Source organism: Tupaia chinensis, unplaced genomic scaffold, assembly GCF_000334495.1.
Source record: "Tupaia chinensis unplaced genomic scaffold, TupChi_1.0 Scaffold000439_1, whole genome shotgun sequence".
Classification (NCBI taxonomy): domain Eukaryota; kingdom Metazoa; phylum Chordata; class Mammalia; order Scandentia; family Tupaiidae; genus Tupaia; species Tupaia belangeri.
Window position 1 is genome coordinate 691,604 of NW_006159944.1, and position 12,433 is coordinate 704,036.

The window sequence follows — 12,433 nt, forward strand, 5'->3', positions numbered from 1 at the left end:
GAGAGACATAGAGACAGAAAGCGAGAAATCACCCCCCAGGGGGGATGGTCACGCCGCAATCCCTTCTCCTCCATTCTCCTCTCGGAATCTTGGGCATGCACACACACGCACCCGGTGTGGGTTTTAAGCCACTGGGTCCAGGACGCAAACCGCGGTCGACTACGTGGGAGTCCAGCGACATAGCCATTACATTAACTGCTGGTTCCCAAGACCAACATCCTTAATGTGGCCTGTGGGGACCTGCATGATCCTCTATCCCCTCATCTCATGTATCCCTCTAACAGCAGCATGACTCTCCACTGACCTTGACCTCCTTAGTTTCTGTACACTTCACATTGTATTCCTTCTACCCCAAGTCAGGGTCCTCATGCATGCAGTGCCCTCTGCCTAGATCATTCTTCCCTACTCTTGCCAAGGAAATTCTTGTTCATCCTCAAGGTCTCAGCTCAAGTCATGCAGAGCCCATCAAGTTGTTACTGTTCTACTGACTCTTAGCACTCCTTTACTTCTTCAAACAGTTTCCCGAGTACCCTCCTCAACCAGCTTGTAATCTTGTTTATTTATGATCTACTTTCTTACTTTCATTCTCTCCCATGTGAGCTCTATGAGAGCAGAGATCATGTCTTCTTGATCAGTGCTATTCCCCCATGGTCTAGCACAGTACCTAGCACATGCAGGTGTCCAGTGATCCTTATTGAATGAATGAATGAATGAATGTGCTGACAATGCCTCACTGATATGCCTCAGGCTGCTCTGGAGGTTATCTGTCTGTGGTGGGTAACATGACTGAGTAGGAACATAGTTATTTATGTAACCTTTGGGAGAGCTCTAGGTACGAGGGTTGAAGATCATTGCCCTAGAGGATACTACCCCCCAACCATCTGACCCTCCCTCCCTCCCAACTCCTCAGGACTCACTTTGGCTTGGGACGGAAGGGAATCATGGTTCTCCAGGCGGCACTGTACTTCCCACCATGGCGGACATTCACGCTCCCTGGTGTCTCGGGCTTCCTCTCCCACTGGCTACAGGGGCTATCTTTGACAGTGTAAGTTTTCTTGGGAAAGAAAAACAAAAAAGCATCACTTTCAGAACTTATAAATACTGTCCTAAAGAAATGCTGAATCAAGGAGACTTGGCTCTTTCCACAACCAGGTTCCGAAAGTATGAGCACTAGACCAGGAGTCAAGACAACAGGGACCCAGCCCTGGATTCCCTGGGCAGCTTGGGTCAGGTCATTCCATCTCCTTGGGTTTTTATCTTCCAAGACATAATGTGGGTAGGAATAAAGGGTGCTATAGTCAGTCATTCATAGAATGTGAGTACAAGTCACATTCAGAGGGTAAGTCTAAAAAGAAATCAGTAAGTGAAAGGTAAATTCTAAAATATTACATACCCTTTGATAGCTACAATTAAGAGATGAGTAATTTGTAGGACTTCACATAGAATAAATTATCTTTTAGAGTAAATAAATAATATTTTTAAAGCATAGCAAGAGATTGATGAATAAAGATTCACAATAATGGGGCCAGCAGGTAGCATGGAGGTGAGGGTCCTGGATCCCACATGGCTGCATATATGGGTTCCAGTCCTGTACCCGGCGGCTTAAAAATCACATCAGGTGCATGTGTGTGCATCCCCAAAATCCCAAGAGGAGATTGAAGGAGAAGGGATTGTGGCATGGCCATCTCCCCCTACTGAGTGATTTCTCACTTCTTCTCTTTCTCTCTCTGTCTTTCTCTGGTGGATGCATGTGCCCTATAGTAAAACTTTAAAAACTTAAAGAGAGAGAGAGATTCATAAAAATGGTTACATCAGGTATGGAATGAGATGGGAGTAAACCAATAGCTGGACGTGATTGTCACAGTGTAAGCTGGTATGTTGGTAATGCGTGTACAGACGTTTGTTAGAAGTAAATACACATATAAATAGGTAATGTAAGATAGAGATCAGATAGATACACAAATACATAGATACGTAGATAAACACATAGACAGAGATATACTTGAACTACAAAGACACATCATGTCTAAGGACTATGAATCTCCTGCTTGTGCAAACCTGAGTTCCATTTGAAAAAAAAATCAAGGGTAAATCAATATGAGACAAGATAGAAAATTCTTTGGCCTGATTTGTGACTATTGAGGATTTCTTTTAAACTCAGTTTCCTGGAGTTTCCATGCTAAGATGATCTACTTACATAGCTAAGTCCTGAAACCTCGTCATCGCCTAAGTCGATGCCAAGATTCACAAGGCCACCAGAGTTGTCAGGAATCCAGTATGACTTCCTCTTGGTCATTTTGAGTTGTGCTGATAATCCTTTGTTTCCCAGAATCAGAGAATCTGAAAAAACAGCAGGTAAGAGCTGCTTAGACTCGCCTTCAGGAGCCAGGGAAGAGCGGCATCATCTTGCAAAGAGCTTTTTGGGGCTACACAGAGGGTTGGATCACTGTCTCAGTACTGCTCTTCTCGCTGCCTGGAATGTGCTTGATCTCTCTTTTCCAACATCTATTCAGGCCTCAGTCCAAGATCACTTTGGAAACCTCTAACCATGCTCCCCGACCCTGCATTCGTGGGCCAGGTCAATCTCCTCTGATCTGTCTACGGTCTGCTCATGACGACACGCTTCTCACGTTATCCTAGTCTGTAATTGTGCATTTGTATGCATCCGTAATTGTTCATTTCCTGCACTATACAGAGAGCCTCCCGAGGATAGGAACATGTCTGCTTTGTTCACTATTTAATCTCTGGGGACCATGATGTGTTGGGAGGACAGGAAGTACCAAATAAATAAATAATGAATGAATGGAGAAATGAATGAAATAAAGGTCATTTTGCCATTCTTTGACTCTAGGGGGAATCTGGGCACATTTAAGGAACCTTAAATAATTAAGGCATCTTTTTAGGCTAACATGCTTTCTGTTTTTTGACTTTTTAATAGGTGGCCCCCTCCCCAGTCAACCCAGAACATCCAAGAGCCTGAGGCGAGAGAGGAGGTGGTCACTAGGAATATTTCTGAAGGGACAGAAAGAAAGAGAAAGTATACAGCAGAGCTTGCATCACCACAGTATGGCCTGTCCCGCATAGGGCCCTCTACTCAGAAAGTTATGTGGGCTTGGTTGAATTGCCCTCTTGAAATTCATACTAATTTGAACAAGGAGTCCCATACTTTCATTTTGTACTGGGATCCCAAAATTATTGTTAATGGTCTTGATGTTCAGACATCACTTCTGACATCCACTAGTAGGTGATATATCAAGTAAATAAACTGTAAGAGGTAGGTAACCCATTGTTCGGGGAGAAGACTTTCTAACTTCCTTTATCATACTCTCTTCCTTTCCTCCTCCTCTTTACTAACTTGCAACCAAATCTAATAGACTCAGTTTCTGGAATTCTCCAACAGGCCATATAAGATAAATTTCCCAGACATTGTACCATTCCAGGAGGTTTATTTGCCATGTAATGGTAGAATGTGAACCTTTCAGGGATGATTGGAAAGAGAGAAGAGAAGGGAGGTGCTTTAGGTAGGAGGATGTCATACACTGTTTGGTTAGGACTCTGGGAAGAGCCTAGTTTTCTGGCTCCCATGAGCTACCCTAGGACACAGACACATTAAAATGAATTTGGCATGATTCAGTAGAATGAGGCCCTGAGGGTAGGACCATGGTGTAAAGTTCATTCATGTACAAAGATTCCCAGAGGAAGAAATAGGGGAGAAGATGGAGGTGGCAAATTTCAGGTTGCAAGTCATATACTCCAGCAAGGGGCTGCATAAGGGGTATGCAAATAAATGTTTGTATCTGGGGGCCAGGCAGTAGTACAACAGTAAAATGCAATGTGCTGCAAGTCTGACCTACATGGGAAGGTTCTGGGTTTGCATCCAGAAACCTCCGTGAGTACACCAGACACCCACAATCTGGGACTGGTTGAAACTAGGTGTGGATTGTGGCCTCAGAGGTACTCTCTCTCTTTCTCCCTCTCTCTTGTTCATGGAAGAAATAAATAAACAAACTTTTAAAATAAATAAACACAGATGTGAACATTGTCTGTTACTAACCCATGGTTGCAACTGGTGAGTGAGCATAATTCCAACAGAATGTTTGCTTGACATTTTGCTTTTTGTTGACACATAAGAGGAAAATGGACTACCAAAAATGTATGTTGGTTGGATCTTCACTCATTTGTCAGTGACCTGAGGTACTTTGCTAGTTTTCAAGTTCCGAAAGAATATTTCCCCCTTTTCCCCCCACTATTCACATGGAATGACTACAGGCATGACAAACCTTATAACATTTCATCTGCATAATTGACATGTCCTACATTTCTTTCTTAAGCCTACACAGTCAACAAAACAATAAATCTGTTTGTAGCTTTCGCCCATTCCTGTGGTGTAATACTCTCATTGCGGCTGATTTCAAGATACCAAAATAGGGACCAGCAGATGGCATAATGGTTACCTTGCTGGACTCCCACATAGTCAACTGCAGTTCAAGTCCCAGACCTGGCAGCTTAAAACTCACACTGGGTAGGGGACCAGCAGTTAGTGTAATGGCTATGTTGCTGGACTCCCACGTAGTCGACCGCATTTCACGTCCTGGACCCGGTGGCTTAAACTCATGCCGGACACGTGTGCGTGTGTGCCCAAGATTCCAAGAGGAGAATGGAGGAGAAGGGATTGTGGCGTGGCCATCCCCCCTGGGGGGTGATTTCTCGCTTTCTGTCTCTCTTTCTCTCTCTCTCTCTCTCTGTTTGGCGAGTGCACGCGCCCTGTAGTGAAAAACTCTCCCCCCACAAAAAAAAAAGAACTCACACTGGGGTATATTTGCATGTGTACCCCAAATCCCAAGAGAACAGAGAAGGGATTGTGGCGTGTCCACGCCCCACCTAGGGGGTGATTTCTCGCTTTCTGTCTTTCTGTATCTCTCTGCCTCGCTGGTGAGCACACCACACATGCACGCCCTATAGCAAATATCTCTCTTATAAAAAGAAATAAAAAGATACCAAAATAGTTCCACTGACTACGGAATTGGGAAGAGACACCCAGTACATTATATCACAGTCCTACCACAGAGATAAAATAGATGTAAGTAACCTCAAAGGTGTAAATAATAACAAAGTTAGTAAAATAATTAAGACATGATAAATTTTAGGTCTTAGTTTTGTTTTTCATATAATTTATTTAACTATAAGTTTTATAACTTGATTTTTAATAATGTCTGTTTAATAGTTGGATTCCCCAAAATTTGACAATTGTTTCTCATGAGCCAGCATGAACAGGCTCCTGAGGATCACTACTGCATCTATCTTGAAAAAGTGGTACTTTTTTCTAAATCCATCTCCTAATGGGAACTTCTTTTTCCCACTTCTCCACCAGTGCTCCATGGACTAATGCTGTCTATGTTGGGGATTAGCTTTCCTGGTTCCCCATGGTATAGGTGAGAACAAGAAGTAGGTAAAAGTTCAGGTCAGGGGCTTGCCCGAGATAGTTTAATGGTCTACCCAGGGCGTAAACATTGGGGATCATGGAATGCTCAGGAGGAAAGTATGGGGCTAGCAGAGGTGGGCTAGGTGAGGCCCAGTAACTCAGAGAACACCATCAATGTTCAAGTCAAACAGTATCACTTGAAGGCCTACACAAGATCCAGTCAGTCTCCAATGACTGCAGATCAGGAAGTGACCAGGTTGTCCAAAGACATCACTGGGAAGCCCAGAAACAGAACAGTGTGCCCAGGTCTCCAACTCTTCCTCTACTAGGGGACATCTCTGAGACTGAGCCATTACAGAGCATTGTTTAAATTATTGGGTCAAACAAGATCTTAAAATGATAAACCTAAACATTTATTTCTCTCTCTATAACCAGCAAGTGGAGGATCATGAAAAAGACTTGATTCTCAGAGGCCAAGTAAAAAAAATTATATTTTCTCTCACTTTTGCACTGTAGCATGACAGTGGTTTATTTCATTGGCCTGGTTTATTCATATCCATACAAAGAGATACAATGAAGATTTTATAGATGTGCCTCTTTCCTGTACGGATTTGTCCAGGAAACTAACAACAGGGAAAACTAAACCAAATGAAAATTAAGAAAATGCAAACATGTACAATGGGTATGTTTGCAGAACATAAAATGCTCTTCCCAGTGAAACTGGAGCTCAGCCACGCATTAGCTTGGGCCTGCTTCCAGTTCTACAAAGCTCACCTACACTTCCTGGGCTGACCAGGGGAATTTTTTTCCAGAGGTGTCTTTGATTAACCCCAAAAATTTCCCTTGCCTCTCAACTTCCTCTCAGGAAGAAACTGAAACTCAAATTTATTCAAGCTAATTGGTGGCAAGACCATCACTGAAGTTAGAGTGGAGACCAGAACATGACTAGGAAAAAATATGAGAGGAAATAGATGCTTTTACCCCTGTCTTCTCTCCATACCTAGAGGTAAAGGACATAATTACAAACTTGGTTTATACATGGGTCATTTGCATGTGAGGAAAACAGCCTGTGAACAAGACAGGGCCATTGGAGCAAAGACGCCTGTGACAAGGGTCTTCTGGAGGAGCAGATTTATTTCCTCATTGCTCTTAATCACTTACCCAGTAGAGTCTAGTGTCCAAGACCAGAAGATACATCAAAGAGTAAGGAAAGTGCCCAGAACAAGGGGACAGACGTACCTATGAGCCAAGTCCTAAAGAAGTTTAAGTGAGGGACCAGCAGTTAGCGTAACAGCTATGTTGCTGGACTCCCATGTAGTCTACCACGGTTCGAGTCCCAGACCTGGTGGTTTAAAACTTATGCCAGGCGCATGTGTGTACATGCCCAAGATCCCAAGAGGAAAATGGAGGAGAAGGGATTGCAGCGTGGCCATCCCCCCTGGTGAGTGATTTCTCGCTTTCTGTCTCTCTGTCTCTCTCTGTCTGTCTGGTGAGTGCACACACCCTATAGCAAAAACCTCTCAAAAAAAAAAAAAGTTTAAGTAAGTAGACTTTACTCTTCCTTTACTTTGCCCTCTAATCAACTCATCCCTGTGCTATTTAACTTTCTCTTCTCTTAGGTTTACTTCCTTCTGCTAATTCCAATAGCTTCCAGAGGTCTGTCCATTTCGTTCACTGCTGAATTCCCACATCTTAGAGCCTGGCCTTCTCTGTTCCAGAAACTCAGAAGCTCCTCCCCACTTTGATCTTTGCACTTGTCGTAATTTCTGCCAAGAAGATTTTCCTCCCAGCTCCTTTCAGTGTTGATCTGTTCTTGTCATTCAGGTCTTAGCTCAAACACTATGTTTTCAGTGTAACCTTCCCAGACTTCCATATCCAATGCTGGCCTTCTCTCCCTATCATCTTGGACCTATTCTCCAAATATATTTCCTCTGTTTTTCACTTTCTGAAATTGTCATTTATTTCTTTGTTGGCTTATTTATTTCCTGTCTATCTCACCATAATGTAAGCTCTTTGAAACCAGAGACCTTGTCTGTCTTGTTCAAGAATGTATCCTTGAATCTAGAATAGTGCCTAGCAAACAGTAGATGTTTAATAAATATCTGATGGGTAAATGAATGAAGTACACACAGAGCCTGTCAAGAAAAGGGGGGGACCAGGAAAGCCACACAGTCACTAAATACTTCACATTCAGGTTTGCGATGTGCTCACAAGTGGGCTGACACAGCTAGTCACAGAAATATACTGATGGAATTGAAAGGTGTTATTAACCAAACAACTTAAACTTGGCCCATTGCCACACTACAACACACCCTCTATGGTACAGTATAAATTTGTATTTTAAAAATGAATCTGGGGGCCAGGCGGTAGCATAGAGGTTAAGGCAGGTGGATCCTTCATGCCTGACTGGGTGGTTCAAGTTCCAGACTCAGTGATTAGAAAAATCACACCTAGTATGTGTGCATGCTGGTCCAAATTTCTTTTTTTTTTTTTTTCTTGTGGAGAGATTTTCACTGTAGGGCGCGTGCACTCGCCAGACAGACAGAGAGAGACATAGAGACAGAAAGCGAGAAATCACCCCCCAGGGGGGATGGTCACGCCGCAATCCCTTCTCCTCCATTCTCCTCTCGGGATCTTGGGCACGCACACACACACGCCCAGCGTGAGTTTTAAGCCACCGGGTCCGGGACACGAACCGCGGTCGACTATGTGGGAGTCCAGCGACATAGCCATTACGCTAACTGCTGGTTCCCCTGGTCCAAATTTCTGAGAGGAGATTGGAAAAGGGATTACAGAGTGGCCATCTCCCCAGGGAGCAATTTTTCACTTCCCTGTCTCCCTTTCTCTGGTGAGCACACCCACCCTATAGCAAAAACTAAAATCAATCAGTTAATCAGCAATCTGGGCTAGCCCCATGGTTGAGAGAATCAGATCCCAGATGACTGACCACATGATTCAAATCTTAGCTCTGGAAACTTGAAAGGTACGCAAGGCAAGGGCATGTGTATGCCCTAAATCATGACAAGATGGAGAAATGGAGGAAAACAGATTAGAGCATGACCACATCCATTGGGGTGTGAGGGTGCTTCATCCCTCTCCCTCACTCTCTCTATCTCTTTGTTTCTTTCTGGTGGACACATATAACCTCTGGCCAAAAAGGAAAAAAAATCCAGCAATTATTATGTGAACAGAATACTTATATTTCTTGTCATAGTTGGGGTACATGTGTTAAAAGCATTAAGCATAAGTGTTTTTAAAATATACCACAAAGTCAGTAAGATGGGTTTTTCTGGGAGCCTCAGAAACTGACATTGTAGAAATTCTCAATTAGAAAGATAAGTTCTTGTAGACCTGGAGACCTGGACTATGCATATTTTATCTCTATATCATCCCAAAGTCTATCACAGTACATATTCAAAAAAATGCCAGGGAATAGATCCAGAGTCTGCTGGCTAAACCTAGGATCTCTAGTTACCAGTTCAGCTTCTCTCTAGGCCCTAGTGACTTGAGCTTCAACTTAGGATATATCCTTGACAGTTGTTTTTCTTTCATTCTTTGTGTCTAATCCATCAATATATAATGCTGACACTAGATTCAAACACAATTTGAATCATCTTGCTTCCAATCTAAGCCATTATCACCTCTTGCCTGAACAATTGCAACCACCTCTTAACTGACCTGACCTCTCTGCTTCCTTTCCTTTCTTCTTTTCTCCTTTCCTTCCTTCCTCCTTTCTTCCTTCCCTTCTTCCTCCCTTCTTTCCTTCCTTCCCTTCTTCCTCCCTTCCTTCCTTCCTTTCTTTCTTCCTTTCTTCCTTTCTTTCTTTCTCTTTCTTTTTTTAGAAAGGATGTCGGTGTCATTCTCTTATCTGAGCCTCCCAGCTGGGAATACAAGTACACCATCGTGCACAGTATTTTTTCAGAGAGGGTCTTACTATGTTGCCCTGGCCAGCCTCAAGCTCAAGATTCTCCTATCTTAGATTCCTGAGTTGCTAAGATTCCAAGTGAACACCACTGCAACCAGTCCTTAGGTTGGACCAGAAACAGTATCCGGTCTCCCATTTGGTTCCAGCCTGCAGCGCATAGCATCTTAGTAACTCACTCTGACCACCAAGGCTAGGCTTGACCTCCCTGCTTCTGAGCTCAAATTCTTACATTCCAGGGCTAGCAGGTGACATAATGGTTAAGGTACTGGACTCCCACATGACCAACCGCAGTTCAATCCCAGACTTAGAGGCTTGAAATTCATGCCAGGCGCTTGTGTGAGTATGCCCGGAATCCAGAGAGGAGAGGAGAAGAGAGGAGAGGAGGAGGGACTGTGGCCTGGCCATCCCCCCTGGGGATGATTTCTCACTTTCTCTCTCTGTCTCTCTGGCAAGTGTACATACTCTATTTCAAAAATCTCTCTCAAAAAAAAAAAAAAAATCCTTACATTCCATTTGTCCAACAGCACCCAAAATGATCTTTCAAAACCACAAGCCAATTAAGATTAACCCTAAACTTGAAATTTCCAATGGTTTCCATCAGGCTTGTCAAAAAATCCATACTCCTTACCAGAGCCTTGGTCGCCCTCGATAACGTGACCTCATTTATCTTCCTAGCTCATTGGGTACCACTAGGCCCCAAGCCTAGCCCATTCTAGGAACAGGTTTTTCAAACACTCTAAATTCATCTTGGCCACAGTCGTCTTTGCATTTGTTGCTTCTTCGGCCAGAATAGGGCCCTGGCTTTGCATTGCTGTTTTCTCACCACGGGGCTCAGTTTCAATGTCATTTCTTCAAAGAGATCTTCTCAGACCTCTAAAGGTCTTATCACTATTCAAAACTTTGTTCCCTTGCCTACTACTTTTTCTCTCACGAGACAGCTCTATGAAAGCAGAAACTGTTTCATTCCTCAAAGTATCCCCCAGAAGAGTGGCCAGCACACAGTAGATGTTAAGACAATATTATTAGTTAACGATCATTAAAATAAATATTAAACAGTATTAAATTGTAAATAAAGGAAAGGTGGGGTCACATCATAGAAAGAGCATTGGGCAGAAGCTTCCAAGTCCCTGCGCTTATGTCTCTACCATTGCGCCTAGAAACCTGCCTCATCATTTCCCTTTTTTTTTTTTTTTTTTTTTTTTGGAGAGGTTTTCGCTATAGGGCGCGTGCGCTCGCCAGACAGAGAGAGAGAGACATAGAGACAGAAAGCAAGAAATCACCCCCAGAGGGGATGGTCACGCCGCAATCCCTTCTCCTCCATTCTCCTCTCAGGATCTTGGGCACGCACACACATGCGCCCGGCATGAGTTTTAAGCCACCGGGTCCCGGACACGAACCATGGTCGACTACGTGGGAGTCCAGCGACATAGCCATTACGCTAACTGCTGGTTCCCATCCTTTCCCTTTTGTGGCACACATAGAAGCATACCATTCTGTCTGCCAGTTCAGGTTTAACTGTCAATGCGTCTATTCTCCGGCCAAGAAATATTTCAGGGTAGAACCTAATTTATGCTACGCTCTCTATCCCTCCACAATTAGCCAATGGCCCAGCTCTGAATGGCCCCTTCACAGATGCTTGTTTATTCAAATAGGCTTTCAATTCCTGTCTAAACCCTGAAAGTATTAACAGACTTCATATTTGGAAAAAATATGCAACCTATAGATAAACCCAAGGCAAATCCTAACATAATGGAGCTCCTGAACAAATCTGACACAATTCGAACAATGAAATGCATACTACTGAATTGTGACCCATAAAAATACCTGTGAGTCCAGCCTAACAGGAACAGTTGAATAACTTAATAAGTGGGGGGGTCAGTAGATGGCAAAATGGTTATTTCACTAGAGAGAGTCCCATGTAGATGATCATGGTTCAAGTCCCAAACTGGGCAGTTTAAAACTCATGCCGGGCGAGATACGTTCGTTAGATTACTCCTTTCTGCCTGTGGACGCCGCCGGGGAAGCATCGTTGAACTCTCTCTTCTCACTGCCATCATGTCTAAGTCCAGAGCCGGAACAGCTACGGAAACTCTTTATCGGAGGGTTGAGCTTTGAACAACCGATGAGAGCCTGAGGAGCCATTTTGAGCAATGGGGGGCGCTCACAGACTGCGTGGTAATACGAGATCAAAACACCAAGCGCTCCAGTGGCTTTGGGTTTGTCACGTATGCCACTGTGGAGGAGGTAGATGCAGCCATGAATGCAAGGCCACACAAGGTGGATGGAGGAGTTATGGAACCAAAGAGGGCTGTCTCAAGAGAAGATTCTCAAAGACCGGGTGCCCACTTAACTGTGAAAAAGATATTTGTTGGTGGCATTAAAGAAGACACTGAAGAACATCACCTAAGAGATTATTTTGAGCGGTATGGTAAAATCGAAGTGATTGAAATCATGACTGACTGTGGCAGTGGCAAGAAGAGGGGCTTTGCTTTTGTGACCTTTGATGATCATGACTCTGTGGATAAGGTTGTCATTCAGAAATACCATACTGTGAATGGCCACAACTGTGAAGTAAGGAAAGCTGGTGAGTGCTTCCTCCAGCCCTGGGGGTCGAAGTGGTTCTGGAAACTTCGGTGGTGGTCGAGGAGGTGGTTTTGGTGGTAATGACAACTTTGGTCATGGAGGAAACTTCAGTGGTCGTGGTGGCTTTGGTGGCAGCCATGGTGGTGGCGGATACGGTGGAAGTGAGGTTGGCTATAATGGATTTGGTAATGATGGAAACAATTTTGGACGTGGTGGAAGCTACAATGATTTTGGCAATTACAACAATCAGTCTTCAAATTTTGGACCCATGTAAGGTGGCAACTTTGGAGGCAGAAGCTCTGGTCCTTACGAGGTGGAGGCCAATACTTTGCCAAACCACAAAATCAAGGTGGCTATGGCAGTTCCAGCAGCAGCAGAAGCTATGGCAGTGGCTAAAGGTTTTAATTAACTGCCAGAAAACAAAGCTTAGCAGGAGAGGAGAGCCAGAGAAGTGACAGGGAAGCTACAGGTTACAACAGATTTGTGAACTCAGCCAAGCACAG

The 12,433-nt window shown here is 43.9% G+C and overlaps 1 protein-coding gene and 1 pseudogene across 1 annotated transcript in view; one reads left to right on the plus strand and one right to left on the minus strand.

Moving 5' to 3' along the window:
* ABCC11 (ATP binding cassette subfamily C member 11) overlaps positions 1 to 12,433 on the minus strand; it is an 81,211-nt gene that overhangs the window by 65,171 nt on the left and 3,607 nt on the right. Inside the window, 2 exon segments of the mRNA XM_027774486.1 lie at positions 918 to 1,054; positions 2,198 to 2,340. Coding sequence (XP_027630287.1) covers positions 918 to 1,054; positions 2,198 to 2,296 — 236 coding nt within the window. The 5' untranslated portion in view covers positions 2,297 to 2,340.
* LOC102493272 (heterogeneous nuclear ribonucleoprotein A1-like) lies at positions 11,311 to 12,335 on the plus strand (annotated as a pseudogene).